Consider the following 13,969-nt stretch of genomic DNA (forward strand, 5'->3'; position numbering starts at 1 on the left):
CGCCGGTGCTGGTAACCCGCGGAGCCAAGAGGTCTCGCCGAAATACAGAAAAGAAGTCCGACATCCGTCATTTGTTAGCTGTCGAGTTCATTTGCCACCTCGACGTTCAAGGTGTAACTGCAGGGAAGCAAGCCCCTCCAGTCGTTAACAGGATTTCTTACTTACAGCATGTAGCGCTGTGACTACTTCTGGTACCAGCGCAAGACAAAAAACGGCGAAAAAGGTCCTGCGCAAGCAACTGAAGGAAACGCTGACGGCGCAGCCAAAGAAAATCAAAGCAGCAGAAATTAGTTTGGCCAGAATGTCAAAACAAAGCTGGACGAATGAGAGCCTCGAAACGAGAACTCTGTATCCAGACAACGCGTAGCTTCCCGCGCTTCGATGCCAGCAGCACTCGTGCGACGCGATAGCCGGTTAAAAGGGCATAAGAAAATTGCAACCTCGTCTGCAAAGTGTCAAACCGGGTAAAAGAAAGCAAAAACACTGAACAGACATCCTCGTCGTCTAAACATGAGACTCGAGACGTCGAGATTGTGTGTCGGCTCCGCGAATCTCTCAACCGGAGGATAGCCATCCAGAAACGCGCAGCCTGTGAAACTTTGAAGCTGAAAGACAAAAGGGGGCATTGCAGGCTAATAGAACGCAAGAAAGAAGTGAACAGGGTTAAGACCTTGACGAGTTCTCCGCTTTTCCATATCCCGTAGTAGAGTACACTCCGCGCATGCAGTCTTTTGGCTTACGAGAAACTGGGAAACTCGGATCCTCGTGACTCACTCATTGCATCTTGCTAGGAGAGGGTAGAAACTGGAGACCTCGTCGAGCCCGAATATAAGCCGAGTACTGCGCTTCTCACAAAGGTTGGTACGCATTCTCTCGCGTTCTAATGTGCCTTTGATATTACACCTGTGCGAACAATGATCGCCTTCGCAGACAACTTCTGCAGCGTGAAAAAACAGACACTCTACTGTGCTCCGATACCTCTCGAACGAGGCTGGGTCACCCGACACAGTAGTCCTGGGGTGTACAAAGTCGCTTCTAATTACTCCCTGTGGAATACCAACAATGAAACTCTAGAACATGAAAATATGTTTACAGTGGTATTTCGCCAGTGTGTATCCCGGTCGGGCGTCATTCGAAGACTAAGAAGTCTACTCAGCAACTACACATGCAACGAGACATGGCAGAAGTCGCTTCCGGAAGCATTTGTTGTCACAAGGGAAACAAGTAAACCCGCTACACCGGAAAAAAGGTGTTTTCTAAACGGTGGAACACGTACGAAAAAGCAGATGTGTAGAAAACGGTTCACAATCTTTAGCAATCAGTGAGATGCGCGCGAGACCGCCTTAGGCAAAGGGGAAAATAGTGAAACGCTTCCACTATCTCAGCAGCAAAGTGACTGAAGTAATCCTGCTTTGAGTATCATTATGTGTATGATAGCAGTATTCGTAGGAGCATGTTTTTCGCTTGCTATTGCTGGCTTTTTTTGATAAGTATCAGCAGTTTATCCACAGTCAACCTAAAACGGAGTGTGAGGGCTGTGTTGGAGGCGAAACCAAGGCAACCCAAGGTGGGGCCGTTGCTGCGTTGGCTGAGTCGTGTTCCCCGAGATCAGCACTGCCATTCCAGCAGGTATTTCAGTATCTGCTGCAAAATCGAGATCGGTCATCTGTCTGTCCACCGAACTAGCGGAATCGGAGGTGCTGTCCGCTCCTTCGTTGGTCGCTCCAGCCCCGGTAAGTCAGGGGAGTCAGGCGTGCATGTAGCTCCAGAGGCGTTCGGTGCAGCTACGCAGTGCATATGTATCAGAAGATAGGGTCCAAAACATCCGTTATTACGGGTGTAATAAGTCGGAAGCAGAGGGTCAATTTCATTGCTAGTCATCATAGTTTATGTAACGATCGTATGAAGACTCATAGATAGATGTGACTGTTGATGGCTTCCGTACTGTGTGTCGCTGACACCTGTCATACACAAGTGGCGCGTTTTATATGGTTTTCTTTCGTCTCATCTCTGTCTCCTGTCCGTCGGATCCACTAGTTGGGTAACGATGAGTCTCCTGTTTGGTGTCTCAGTATTCAAGAGATTGACAGATTACTGATACTACTGCGTCGAAAGCTCCGTGCTGTTCGGTTTGTTCACAGGGGTAACGCCTTGCAGAATGGGCCTCCTCCTCGAACTCAAAGTAGCAAGCGCCACGCGTGGAAATTCGTCTACGGTGCTTGTGTAGAAGCTGGCTACCCTGGTCTTCGGGATATTCGAGGTGTCAGCAGTGTGGGTCCATCAACTCTGCGTAGAAGCATCTCCCTAACGACGGTAGAGAGGTAGCCCTCGTTTGTGAAGACGAAAACACACTTTTGCTTGGCAACTGGCGAGCGAATCGGGTTCTTGAGAGTGGGTGAAGAAGCGAAAGGAGTCCACGAGAATAGACCGCTGCAGCAACTGCTGTGAAATGCTGGATCGTTCTATTACTAGTTTTGCAAATACGAGTCCTTCGTAAACAACGCCCAAATCTCCACATCAACACCATATACTTGCTCGTGCTCAGTGACCTTTTGTGGTGCTTTACCTGCTGTGGCAAAACGTTGTGCCCTTCCTTCCGGAACACTCGGAAATATTCATGACTCCGTAAATTCCAGAGCTAATGCTAACAAGACATGCACGACCATGTATTAATTATCGACCAGAAAGAAAGAAGGGATCGGGGAAAAGGGACGGATAAGATGGGGACGCGCAGCAGTGGCTCGAAAGGAAAGGTAACCTGGGAGCTTCAGTCATGTTTTTGTGGTGTGGTGGAAATTATCTTGTCCACAAAAACGCATGCTCTTATGCAGTATAGGCGCGTTAAGGCATGAGGACTGAATGATCTTCGTCGCTTGAAATCGCCACAACTGCGAAGGAAGCGGAACAAAAAGTGACGCCGTTCGGCAGGCTCGCCCCGACTATACTCGGGAGCACACAAGTCTCAGTGGTGCCGAACGGAGCGATGCCTTTACGTACAGGAGCTCGACGGGACAGACAGCGTGAATCGAGGAGCCTGTCATCCGCGGTATCGCCAGAGCTTGATACTGCATGGGCATCGGTGTCTCTCGAATCTGTGTCAAGAAGATTGGTCGCTCACTGGTCGCACCCAAAACTTCTGAGTCTTCATGCCTACTCCCCGCTGCGACGCACGGGGACACAATGCCTCTACGTTCATAGGTTTTCCGCTGCTATATCATCAGAGTGCATTGGGTTCATCCATCTCGCACAGTTGGGACGCCTTGTCTAAGCGGTTTAATTCTGCATGACTGCGGGGTACAATTGCGCAAACTAAACGGACCAGGTCCGTATGTTTCTCTCCATCGTGTCACGTACAGCTTCCCTTCTGTGTCGAAGGGGCCTCAATCACCCCTGGAACAGTGAGTGCTGTGAGTGGTAGCGTATTCATCAGAGCTCGGCCACTGCTAGTTCTCCTACAGGATATAAATTAGCTGAGGGTTTTTTGTCGAGAAGTAGATATCGTTCAAAAACTGAAGATGCCAATGCTCAGAAGAGTCATGATGGCTATAACTCTGTCGAGCCTCTTCTCTGTTGCCAGGGAACTCGGCGGGGTTGGTGGTTCACGAGTTCGCACCTGGGCAGTATTTCTCGACGGCACGGTGATAAGTATGCGGCACTCTTCTGTTCGCAGATTCGAATTTGATCCACACAGATAGCACAGATTCTTCTGCTCCTCTGGGAGCTGCTCAACAGAAAATAGGAAGGTACTCCCGGTTCTCCTCACTTGTGGCACCCTGGTCAACTCCGCACCCTTCACGTGGCGATCGAGTGACACAGAAGTGCGACAGGCTCCGTCCGAATTATCGTAGACTTCTGTCTCTTCAGAGGGAGAATAAGCAAGTCCCGCCGCGCACCTGAGGTAAAAAGAGCTGTACGCTGACGCGCGAATTTGTATGGAAGCGTCCGGTCCCGGATAACAGACGTGGATGCTTGGTTGCTCCAGCACCTTCCCGAAACTGGCCCGTCGAGGTATCTTAATGTGTACTTTGCAAGAGCCGCGTCCGTCGGGAGCCATGCACTTGAAGTACACGTCTTTAGTGCCTCTTACAGGCAACCCGTCTAGTCGGAGTGTATAGAGATTGTGACCGCCTGCAGATTCGCTCAAGGATCCACTAACAAGATCACCTAAAGGTGCGGGCGCCACACAAGCCCGGCTGGGGTATGCTTGTCCTGACTCGAGCGGAGGATACAGCTCGAAGAATGCCGGGTCGCATTTGAATTGTGCAGTTTTTGTCTCTGGCGAGACATGGGATACTATTGTCGCGCCGTTGTTCGAACAGACCGGGACACCCCGGTACTGAACAGCGTTTTGGTTTGCAGTTGGATCCGTAGGGACATTAATCGCAACCGTGCAGCTTTCGCCTCGCCCTGGAGACATACAACGGTAATACAATGTTCGTGGGCGGTCCAGCGGTAGACTCTTAAGTGCCAAAGCGTAGAAATTTCCACCAGAAGGTGACATGAGCAAGGATCCAGAGACCTGACTCCGGAGGGGCACGGGTTTGGAGCACGATCGAGTCATGTAGATATTGCCGGACATGAGCGGAGGGTCCAGCAAAAACATTCCTCCTCCGCATCCAAACTGTGCTCGTTTTGTTTTTCTGGACAGGTCCACTGTAGTTGTCGTTCCACTTTCATCACAGACACCAATATGGGATGGCAAGTGTCCTCTTGGACTCTGAGGACGCATGCTGGGTGGGATATGAACGACGACTTTACAAGCAGCCGAGCTGCCGGAATCTACACACTTGTAATATACGGTTTTGTTCTCAGCCGGTAGTTGTTTCAGTGCCAGAATGTATAGGTTTTGAGGTTGGTTGTATGCACACGCCATTGTTGGCACCTGTACAGCGAGAGGTACAGCAGCTCTGCATGACCGGGTTGTATAAACAAGTTCCTCGGAAACGGGCGGATCGAGAAGTGGAAGCTCTGTTCCGCACCGAAAATAGCCTTTTCTTGTCCTCGATGACACATGCACCGAAACAGAAGTCCCATTCTCGGAGCACGTCGGGATCGCCGTATAAGTCTGACGAAGTTCGGCCACGGGTTCATCAGATATTTCCGAGCTCTGCCTAGGGGGTCGGTTGATGCCAATTTTGACTGTACACGGGGGCCCGTCCGCACTCAGAGGGGCACATTGGTAATATACTGCTTTTGGCGCGTCTTCTGCTGGCCATTCGTTGATTTTGAAAATATAAAAAGGGCCATTATCATCTCCAGCGGCCACCAGCGATGCCCCGGGAAGCTGGCTTCTGAGCGAAACAGTAGTATTGCACTCCCTGCTACTGAATACGGACTTCAACTCAACAGGGGGCTTCAGACGGGGCACCCCGAAACCACATCTAAACTCAGCAGCTCTTGTCGCCGTCGATGTTGGTACGAAAATCGTTGTTCCTCCTCGATGACATGTGGAAACACCGTAGGAACAAGCATATCTCATTACGAATCGGACAATGAATGCTGCCAGGGCATGAGCCGCCATGAAACGAGCATAACGCCGGAGGTGTCTAAGACGGTTCATGTTCGTATAGTGCTACAAGTGCTCCGTATCGGCCCGTGTTACGTTCTAAAATGCAGAAACTGAGACCAGTCACGCTACTAACGCTGACGCTCCAGCTCCTAGTGCAGCACTTGTTACCATGGCGTTTGTCTTAGTAGTGCTCTGGATGTTTCGGTATTATGAGAGTCAGTGGTTCTTCTACATATTCGTCGGTGATATCTATAGTGCAATTTTTCTGCGAAACGGTTTGCCGCGCAGCACTCACACTTTGGTGCTTGCGGGACGCGTTCTCCATTTGCAACGATTCGACCACCACCTTGCATGCTGCGCCCTCCACCTTCTCAGTCTCACTCGTTGTGACTGTCAGTACTCAAAGAAGATAGAAGCACCCCCGTGAACGACTTCTGCAACAATAGTGCTCGATCATTCGTTAAATTTCACATCTTAGTCTGCAGTCTGGTGCTGTACCCTTGTTGTTCAACTCATGAGCTATGTAGTTACGATTATAGCTCGCCAACCTTAGTCTACCAGGGAGAGGACGTTTCACGCTATTTTGCTCCATTACAGAGCGGCCGGTTACTTTTTGTTTAAGGATTGACCGTATGCTTCTTTCATGACCGCGATAAACCTCACTGGGCGTAATGACCCACCCCTGCTGCCTTCTGACCGCTATTAAAATGTACTTTTCCAGGCAAGCTAGAACGACGAAACGAGAATCAAAGGCAAATCACTAGATTTTGATTCTCAGACTTGCCCTGGGCATTGGAGGGCCAAAAATCCCTTGTACTAACTCACCTCCAAATGCACAGGCTCACTGACTGACATATCGTACTGTAGGGGTATACCTATGGAGAGTGGTCGTGTTGTATTCACTACTACCTGAAGGCGTGGGAATCGCTTGCCAATATGGCTTGTCAAAATCGTGTTCTGGTTGCTTCTGTACCATGTAAAGTCTTTCCAGCAGCCCAAAACACTGGCAGTCAAATTTACTTCAGGATAGTGCCATACGCCTACAGCAGCCCATCACGATCACTCCAGCAACACACATATCGACACGTGACCAATTGACGATAGTCCACTTACCCTACCACTACGTTTTCTTTTTCATTAGCAAACTTGCGAACGTAGCTGTTTGACCACTGAAACAGCGCGTGGAACATCTGGATTGATATTCAGCCCACCAAATGCACATATCGTTGGAGTGCAATGAGTTCATGTGCGCACTTCAACACATTCATGGTGCACTGCATAACCTTTTTCGCATACAGCCCAACGGAATTGACAATTTAAATCCTCGTGGTCACTACTGAACATCCCTCCGTACGCTGCACTGGTACGGCTTTAAGCCCATTCCACAGTTGCCGCATTCATTGAATAAGCGTGTTCACTGGATTTCTGCGTCGAACCTAGCAGCATAACAGAAATCCGTTTTCGAGTAGCAATTGCAACATATCTCAGTGCCAGCACAAGCAAAACTTCACTTTTTTAAACTGAGCCGCTCCTGTGCCGCCCCCCGGTTACACATCTACTGGGCCTATACTGTAAGCAAGGACAGATGCACATACGCGGTCGTGACACCGTTTCCCAAAGAAATAATTGAATGATGTGTACACAAAAGAAGTGTGGGCCAACCGCTGCTGGCTGGATCAGCTTACTGTGGGCTCACGACACACGCGGAAAAAGTAGAGATACGCCCCCCCGTCCAGACGCTGCGCAAGTGCGGCGGCAGGCATTCTCTTTTAATGCAAACTCCCACTTATCCCTACCAGCTGAGCCACAGGGTTACAACAGTGGGTCACTGAGCGAAAGACAAGTTGCTGTACCATGAGAAACTCTGCAGTACGATGCCGATGGTGAAGTCGCTCCTATCGACAACCTAGAGAAAACGGTGGCAGGAAGCCAGCGGAAAATACGTGGACGTCCCCTCTCATGCGGCAAGCTGTACACCCAGGCTCGGGGGAACACGAACAAACCCTACGCTGGTCCATGTAGAGTACCCGGGCAAGCTGTACTACCTTGTCGCGGGGAGACGACATTCAACGGAGAAATAAAAAACAGCCTTGGACACAAGATGCGCGCCCTACAACACATGTGCCACACCACCGAATGCATTTTCCCATTGCAGCAACATTTCCGTTGATCCAATATTATACCTGGAGAAACAAACATTAATAGCAATGAAGTTCAAGACCCATGGTGCCACTGCTGGACTACCTGGAAAGAGCTGCACTTCTTAAACGTTGAAGTGGAGCAAGGCTACGAGCACCAGCCCATTAGAACATTCTCCAGTTCTTTATCGTTTGGGCCTGGAGGTTTAGCAAGGCCAACAGACGACAGCGAATTAAGAAGCGAATTCGAAGTCGATTGGTGCGAAACCGCACTCCCTCTGCCGGCGCTGCCCTCCTTGAAGTATTGGCAGACGCCGAATTCGTCACCGTGGTACTCCAAAAACGATTTGGGGGGACAGGAATCATCATCGGGACCACCTTCCTCGCGTAAGTCCGACAAAAACCGACCGGACTGTAGATAACGTGCAGAAGACTTGTCCTTCGTATAAACGGCGAGGGAACTCGGACCTCGAATCCCTGCCGAGTCACTCAACGTACTTGAGCTGGTACTGCAAACCGGGTGCAGTCCTGGCGCTGCACGCCTGTTGGCAAAGATGCAGTCGTCGTTTTCATCACTGTCCTCCTCACTGTCCTCATCACTCTCCGTAACGAATACAATTGAAGGGTCGGACTTGCAAACGAGCATAGGTGCTTCTGGACTACCGTGCTGCGCGTCACGTGGATATGTGTGGACAACCATGGTCCCAAAGTGCACAGACTTCACTCTCGATAAAGCCGGATCCGACTGCGTAGCCGTAACGGGTGCCCTGGGGTTCGAACTGTGAACAGTTGTTGTCGCCTCTTTCCGCTTTCTTCCCTTTTGTTTCCTCAGCAGCCGCCTGTACATCTCTCTGAAAGACAGCCGACGTGAAGGTCGTGGCAGCAGTGAGTCCTGTCTCGCGCGCACAGGTGTTCCTCTCAAGTTTTCGCGAGGCGGGGCTGCCTCCGCTGCGCTGCTCGCCAGGCTCTCTGCTGTCGCCACGGCTTCCGGTCGGGTCCGTCCATTGTCGCCAGCTTCTCTTGGCGGAGTGTCCAACGCGGATGAATGCGTGCTAATTCCTCGCTTGCTGAACAGCGAGGTAAAGCGACTGGACATGGGGCTTCGCCACACTGTGTCTCTCGGCGGGGCCTGGCCCTCACAAGAAAGTGCCATGCTCAGCAACACGCGAGACCAGCGTTGCAGGAGATCGACCGGAGATAAGCAGGTTAGTTAAACTCGTTTCATCTCCATGCCGGGGACTATGCGGTATCAAGAACAACGATGCCAGCCAAGTGAATTCCTGTTCAACTCTGAACTTCTCCTATCGTATGGCACAGGAGCACCTGGTCAGTCCAAACACAACACGCTAACGCACAACCAAGCCCATCGAACAACATTCAAGCTCACTACTGCAGAACTTGTCTGCGGCGCGCTCTGAACGAGCCAATTCGGGTTCGGCGTGCAAGCCGTACACTGCCAGAACAGTCGCTGCCTAGGTGAGAATGGCGCTTGCGAAGAGAGTTGAAACAACACTGCCAACGCCTTTTACTAAAGCGAGGACACGTACGAACAAACTTGAGAAGAGCCGAAAAGACGACCCACAGAGTCGAAAGGAACCATCGGGGCCACCGCACACGCTGGGCAACGCACATCACTGAAACGAAGGCCAACGGCATAGAGTTTGGCGTTCGGTATACCACGCATATGTATTGCGGGCGGGAGGACAGTCAAAAGCACCTCAGCCGCCAGTCGCCGAAGCGTGATCGCATGCGACCAAAAATGGCAGTGTTCCCCCCTAATAGAGAAGTGACAGTGCCGTATCCACTGAAGGCTCAGCTCATGTCTACGAGCCCTGGAGAGACCGCCGACCTCCACACAGAGAGGGAACTGCGGGTCAAAACTGCGAACCCCGTAACGACGAGTACGCTACATGTTTTTTACACTCTGGTGGTGCAGTGCTCGCAGCAGCACCTTTCAAAAACCAGCAAAAGTTGAGAAAAGTTCTCATGCTCAGCGTCTCGCCTCGGGCGACCGGGGAACTCTCAATATCGGCCTTCGCAAGTCTGCATGTCGGCGCACAATCAACGGTGTACAGCCTCTCGACTTGGGTGGGAAGGCGATGCATTCTGTGCGCAGCTATTCCCCGTTTGTAGGCCGGGCACAGTGACGGCGCGCATGCTTGCCAAGGGCAACGCCTTCGGCTAATGGAACAGACGGTCTATCAACACCTAGCCGTTTCTGCTTTCCCTCAGTGACCTAGCATTACGCTGTGCGTCTGTGCGGGACACGGCCGGCGCCGGCGCAGATCTTCGGGCCGCAAGCTGGTCCGACTTCCGTTGGCGCGACCAGCGCACAGCGTGGAAGTCGCTGCGAGCTGGCGGACCGCGCAAAAGGTTGCGGGACACGCGCGCCAGGCCGGTGGAAGGTGAAGTGAGGGTCCGCCCGTTGACTCCTTCCGAACTGTTCGTGGACCAGGAGCCACCTCGTCTGCGTGCAACTTTTCCAGCAACAACGGCTCTATTTCCTGCCAGAAAGCTTTATTTCTGAACGACTTCCTCTTTCGTGGCGCAGGCGTCTGTTGCTCGTTTCTGACTGGCTGTTCGTCGGTGTACGTACACGGCCTGAAAGACGTTTTTGTGCACACAAGACGTCGGGCGTATTTTTCCCTCCCAAATTCTGTCTTGCGGCGTTGCGCTTAGTTGGCCGAACCAGTCAGCGCACATTCGGTTTCGCATACAATTCGCGCGGCAAATTTCAACTGTTCTCTTGTCTTTTTCTACCAGGGTGTAGACAGCAATTATCTCACCTGCTCTTTGTACCGTCCTGTGTACCTAGTCACGCTGCTGCAGGGACAGCCGCAAAAATTTCTACGCGCAGCAACCGGCAGCCGATTCGCCCAGTCGCAACAACGTTGGCTTTCCCCACTTGAATCGGACACGCAAGTCAATTTCTTGCTGATTTCTGTTGGGGCCCCGTCGTTTTCTCGTGTGTAGTTCAAATAGTGCTGCAGTTGTGTCTGCCATAAGCCCGCTGCAGCCCCATCGAGTTTTACGTCAGCTCGGCCCACACGGTGCAAGCTGGAGTCTCGCACTGGGAAGCTTCCCGCCGTGATTTGTCCTCGAAACATTTTAAAATGTGGTATTCTACTCGCCAAGAGGGCTTCGATGACCCCCGCCCGTCCCTTCGTGGACCGTGTGTGGATCTGCCCGGATTTCTCTGCTGTGGCGCGAGCGGCAATTCCTACTTCCTTCGCGGAGGATCTCTCCTTCAGGTCCTCTCGCTTTCCGGTCTGTTCGTCTCTTACTGGACCTTTGGAGGATCAGGCCTCTTCGGATATGAACTCGAAGGCCTTAGCGAGGTAAGCAGAAAGTTTGTGGTTCACCAGCGCGGTGTTTCCGCATGGTGTCTTGTTATCGCCTGACGACACGAGAAAATTTCAAGTTGTCTCCCTGTTGCAGAGTGTATTTGGAGGCCTCATCTTTATGGGTTTCACCGTTGTCAACGACGCGTCCTGAATCCCACTTACTTTTGTGCTTCCTCTCTTCTTTGTCTTCCAGGAAGCCCGCGCTTCCCACTCTTTCCAAATCGCGATGGCTGTTTGGTCGGGCCTCTACATGATCGGTGCTGCGTACCTCGTCTGCTTCCAGGCCATTCTTGCTGACGATGCTTGGTAAGTTGATACAAGCAGTGTGGAAAAGGTCCTTGAGATGACAGGAGGAAGAAGGACTGGAATCCCACCCCAGATAACGCAGCCTTCTTCCCCCGGAACGCCAAGACACCGTCTTCACTCATAAGATTTGAAGCTGCGTGTGTCTCGGGTGCGGCTTCAGGAATTATTCTGTGCAATTATGACGCATGCTTTATCATGTGTAAATGCAGCTGGGCTCGTGGATACCGCGCTGGCAGCAAGATCCTGCGTTTGGCGACCTTCCTGGATCTCCTCAGCAGCATCATGCAGTTTATCTTCTACTTGTACATCGCCAAGTTCTACAGCGCCAAGTGGTACGCCCACTTCCTGGAAGGCGGCTCGGAGCGCATCTTCTTCTCGTACATTCGCTGCATGCACTCGGTGGCCCTCCTCCTGTACGCCTGCGCGTACTACTTGCTCGAAGTTTACCACGACGAAGGTGCTGGTGACCTCCACGCTTACATCAACGCCTCCCTTTTCGCTCTTGCAGGAACTGTCGGTGAGTCTGCTGCGCCGGAACACAACTGCGCGCTGAGGGTGTTGTTCGCTGTTATTTCGAAGCTGCTTCGTTTGTAACGGCGTAAGGCTCCTCGAACCCGCTTGTGCCGGTTCTGTGAGTGTGCTCTTTGTCGTTTCCATGTCGGTGTGCAAGCTACTGTGGCCAAAGGCATGCACGCGTCGTTTCCTCTGCCGTCTTGCAGAGTTCTTCGTGCTCTTCTGCGGTTTGAGCGGTCTCGCCACCATCTTCATTTGGCTGGCTCTTGTTGCCGTCACCACTTGGGCGTTCTTCTTCGAGCCGGAAGTCAACGAGGTCTCTCCTTCGATGCACGAGACCGAACTGACGAACGACGTTGAGCAGCAGGTCGAGAAGTTCGCCCGCATGTCTCCCTACTACCCCGCTGAGGAAACTGGCGCCTCCGCCCCGCTGACGGCTGCAGGCTCCATGGTCATGGGTGGTATGAAGTCTCAAACTTCCATGCTGGTGAGTTTTGAGTCGCGTCTGCAGAAGTTTGGAATTGCGTTCGTCTTAGACACAGGTGATGATTGCCGTGTACAGAACTTTGGACAGCGAAGCATTTCGTCGCTTTCAAAGCTTAGCGAAGATTCGCGGGTGCCGCGCAGTGCCCAGCTGGTTTACTAAGACACGCTGTGGGAACGGGGCTGCTCGCAAAAAGTAACATACACAAGCACCCTTTCCGTTCGACTTTCCATGTTGCGTGCAGGCCTAAGGGACAAGGTTGACACTGGTTTTTTCAGTCAGCGTGATACTGAAGTGATAAGACCGCATGCGTACCGTGGAAAATCACATTCGGTGATCCTGAACGGTCCACAACGATGGCAGATCTGCTCTTTTCTTCTCGAAGTGCCACGATGGCGCTAAAGTCCAGACGGGGAAGAACAAGCCAGCGCAACCGCTTTAGGTCTTTATGTGGTTTTTCAGTGAATCGCTTGTAATCGAAGAAACGCTGATGAGCAACGATGACGTCGCGAAAGTGTCGAGAGGCAGACACAGAATGCCGACCACCAGCGGATGCCTCTCGAAAGCGTTTGTCGGAGGGATGTTTGCTTGAGGATTTTTTTTCGAATGTAAATGTGCCTTGCTCCAATCTATTTCTCACTGGTCGCGGATCTTGTAGACTCTGCACTCACGTGGCCACCCGTGTACTCGCGCTGCGACCACGTCAAACCATAAGCTGCCTCTCAAAGTGCGACAGAATGCATTTGAGCCTCGCTCAACTGCAGATTTGATAGGTTACGCTGCGGTTAAGTCACAAGCACATCGTTTGCGACAGACCTACAAGACCCGGCACCTAGCAGCCTTTGGTACATTCGTCCCGAGCAAAGGGTCTCTAGTTTCTCTTTTCCGCTGAAGATCTTGCAGATCTGATACATTTCCATCAAACCACAGAAAGGTGTGGTAGCCCCGTCAACACGCAAGATAAAATCATATGTATGCTAGCAGACATCAGGTTTTTGCAGTATACTTTGGTTCCGAACCAAGCATGCGGAACAATTAGGAGAGGCAGGATTTTCAAAACCGTAGCCGGAGTTCCACCATGCTTCACCAGTTTTCCTCGAAGGTCTCGTATTTTGTGGTCGAAGGGGCGAAAAATATACAGCGAACTAGCGTGTTTACCTCGTATGCCTGTCGCTGCGATCAAGTTGTCGCGCCAGTTTTGGAAACAGGCAAGCTGATGGCGAAGGGCGTAGCTGGGAAAACAGTTGTCTGGATGAACGCACATGGTGAGTTATAATACATCGACAACTGAAGTAACAACGCCCTTCTTTTGTCGGCTTCTCGCTGTCCAAGAAGAAATCAGCTTAGTATGGTGGTCGCTAAGTGTGCAGAAAAGCTGCGCGTTTGCACGGAGAACACAATGACGGCGGTGCGTCGCCTGGTTTAGAGATTTGTCCGTTGAGGTGTGAGCCCTTTCGCATCGTCCTCGGGGTGGTGGCGGAGCAAAGCACGATGTTTTCAGTGCAGTCATGCTCCTAATGTGTCACACGGCATCAAGCATATTACAACTACATTACGTACGTCTCAACCGATCACCAATACATAAGCGTACCGGTGAGACTGAACACTGAAAAATAAGCCTAAGTGTCGATTGAACGTACTTCAAACATACCACGTTGAACACTGCGGTTGTGCG

The 13,969-nt window shown here is 51.6% G+C and overlaps 3 protein-coding genes across 3 annotated transcripts; 2 read left to right on the top strand and 1 right to left on the bottom strand.

The window, feature by feature from the left end:
* Positions 1 to 1,453: 1,453 nt before the first annotated feature.
* On the top strand, positions 1,454 to 2,227 carry TGME49_271985 (hypothetical protein; the record flags this gene model as incomplete). The annotated part of the gene is made up of 2 exons (XM_018781640.1): positions 1,454 to 1,733; positions 2,142 to 2,227. The coding sequence occupies 2 exons, from the start codon at positions 1,454 to 1,456 to the stop codon at positions 2,225 to 2,227; spliced, it is 366 nt and encodes a 121-aa protein (XP_018636676.1).
* A 1,275-nt stretch (positions 2,228 to 3,502) lies between these two features.
* SRS32 (SAG-related sequence SRS32) lies at positions 3,503 to 5,560 on the bottom strand (the record flags this gene model as incomplete). The annotated part of the gene is made up of 1 exon (XM_002365801.2): positions 3,503 to 5,560. One exon carries the CDS (start codon positions 5,558 to 5,560, stop codon positions 3,503 to 3,505), a length of 2,058 nt encoding a protein of 685 aa, XP_002365842.2.
* Positions 5,561 to 10,107: 4,547 nt separating this feature from the next.
* On the top strand, positions 10,108 to 13,040 carry TGME49_271970 (glideosome-associated protein with multiple-membrane spans GAPM3). The gene is made up of 5 exons (XM_002365800.1): positions 10,108 to 10,985; positions 11,185 to 11,297; positions 11,507 to 11,814; positions 12,017 to 12,297; positions 12,539 to 13,040. Exons 1-5 carry the CDS (start codon positions 10,761 to 10,763, stop codon positions 12,542 to 12,544), a joined length of 933 nt encoding a protein of 310 aa, XP_002365841.1. The 5' UTR covers positions 10,108 to 10,760; the 3' UTR covers positions 12,545 to 13,040.
* Positions 13,041 to 13,969: the final 929 nt, after the last annotated feature.

The sequence above is a fragment of the Toxoplasma gondii genome, chromosome VIII (assembly GCF_000006565.2).
Source record: "Toxoplasma gondii ME49 chromosome VIII, whole genome shotgun sequence".
NCBI lineage: Eukaryota > Apicomplexa > Conoidasida > Eucoccidiorida > Sarcocystidae > Toxoplasma > Toxoplasma gondii.

What these genes read in the sequence shown, in the direction of transcription:
- TGME49_271970 (XM_002365800.1), top strand. Translation starts at nt 10,761, where the DNA reads ATGTGGTATTCTACTCGCCAAGAGGGCTTCGATGACCCCCGCCCGTCC. An exon ending in ATTCTTGCTGACGATGCTTG is followed by an intron (nt 11,298 to 11,506) that starts GTAAGTTGATAC and finishes GTGTAAATGCAG; the next exon opens with CTGGGCTCGTGGATACCGCG. An exon ending in CGCTCTTGCAGGAACTGTCG is followed by an intron (nt 11,815 to 12,016) that starts GTGAGTCTGCTG and finishes GCCGTCTTGCAG; the next exon opens with AGTTCTTCGTGCTCTTCTGC.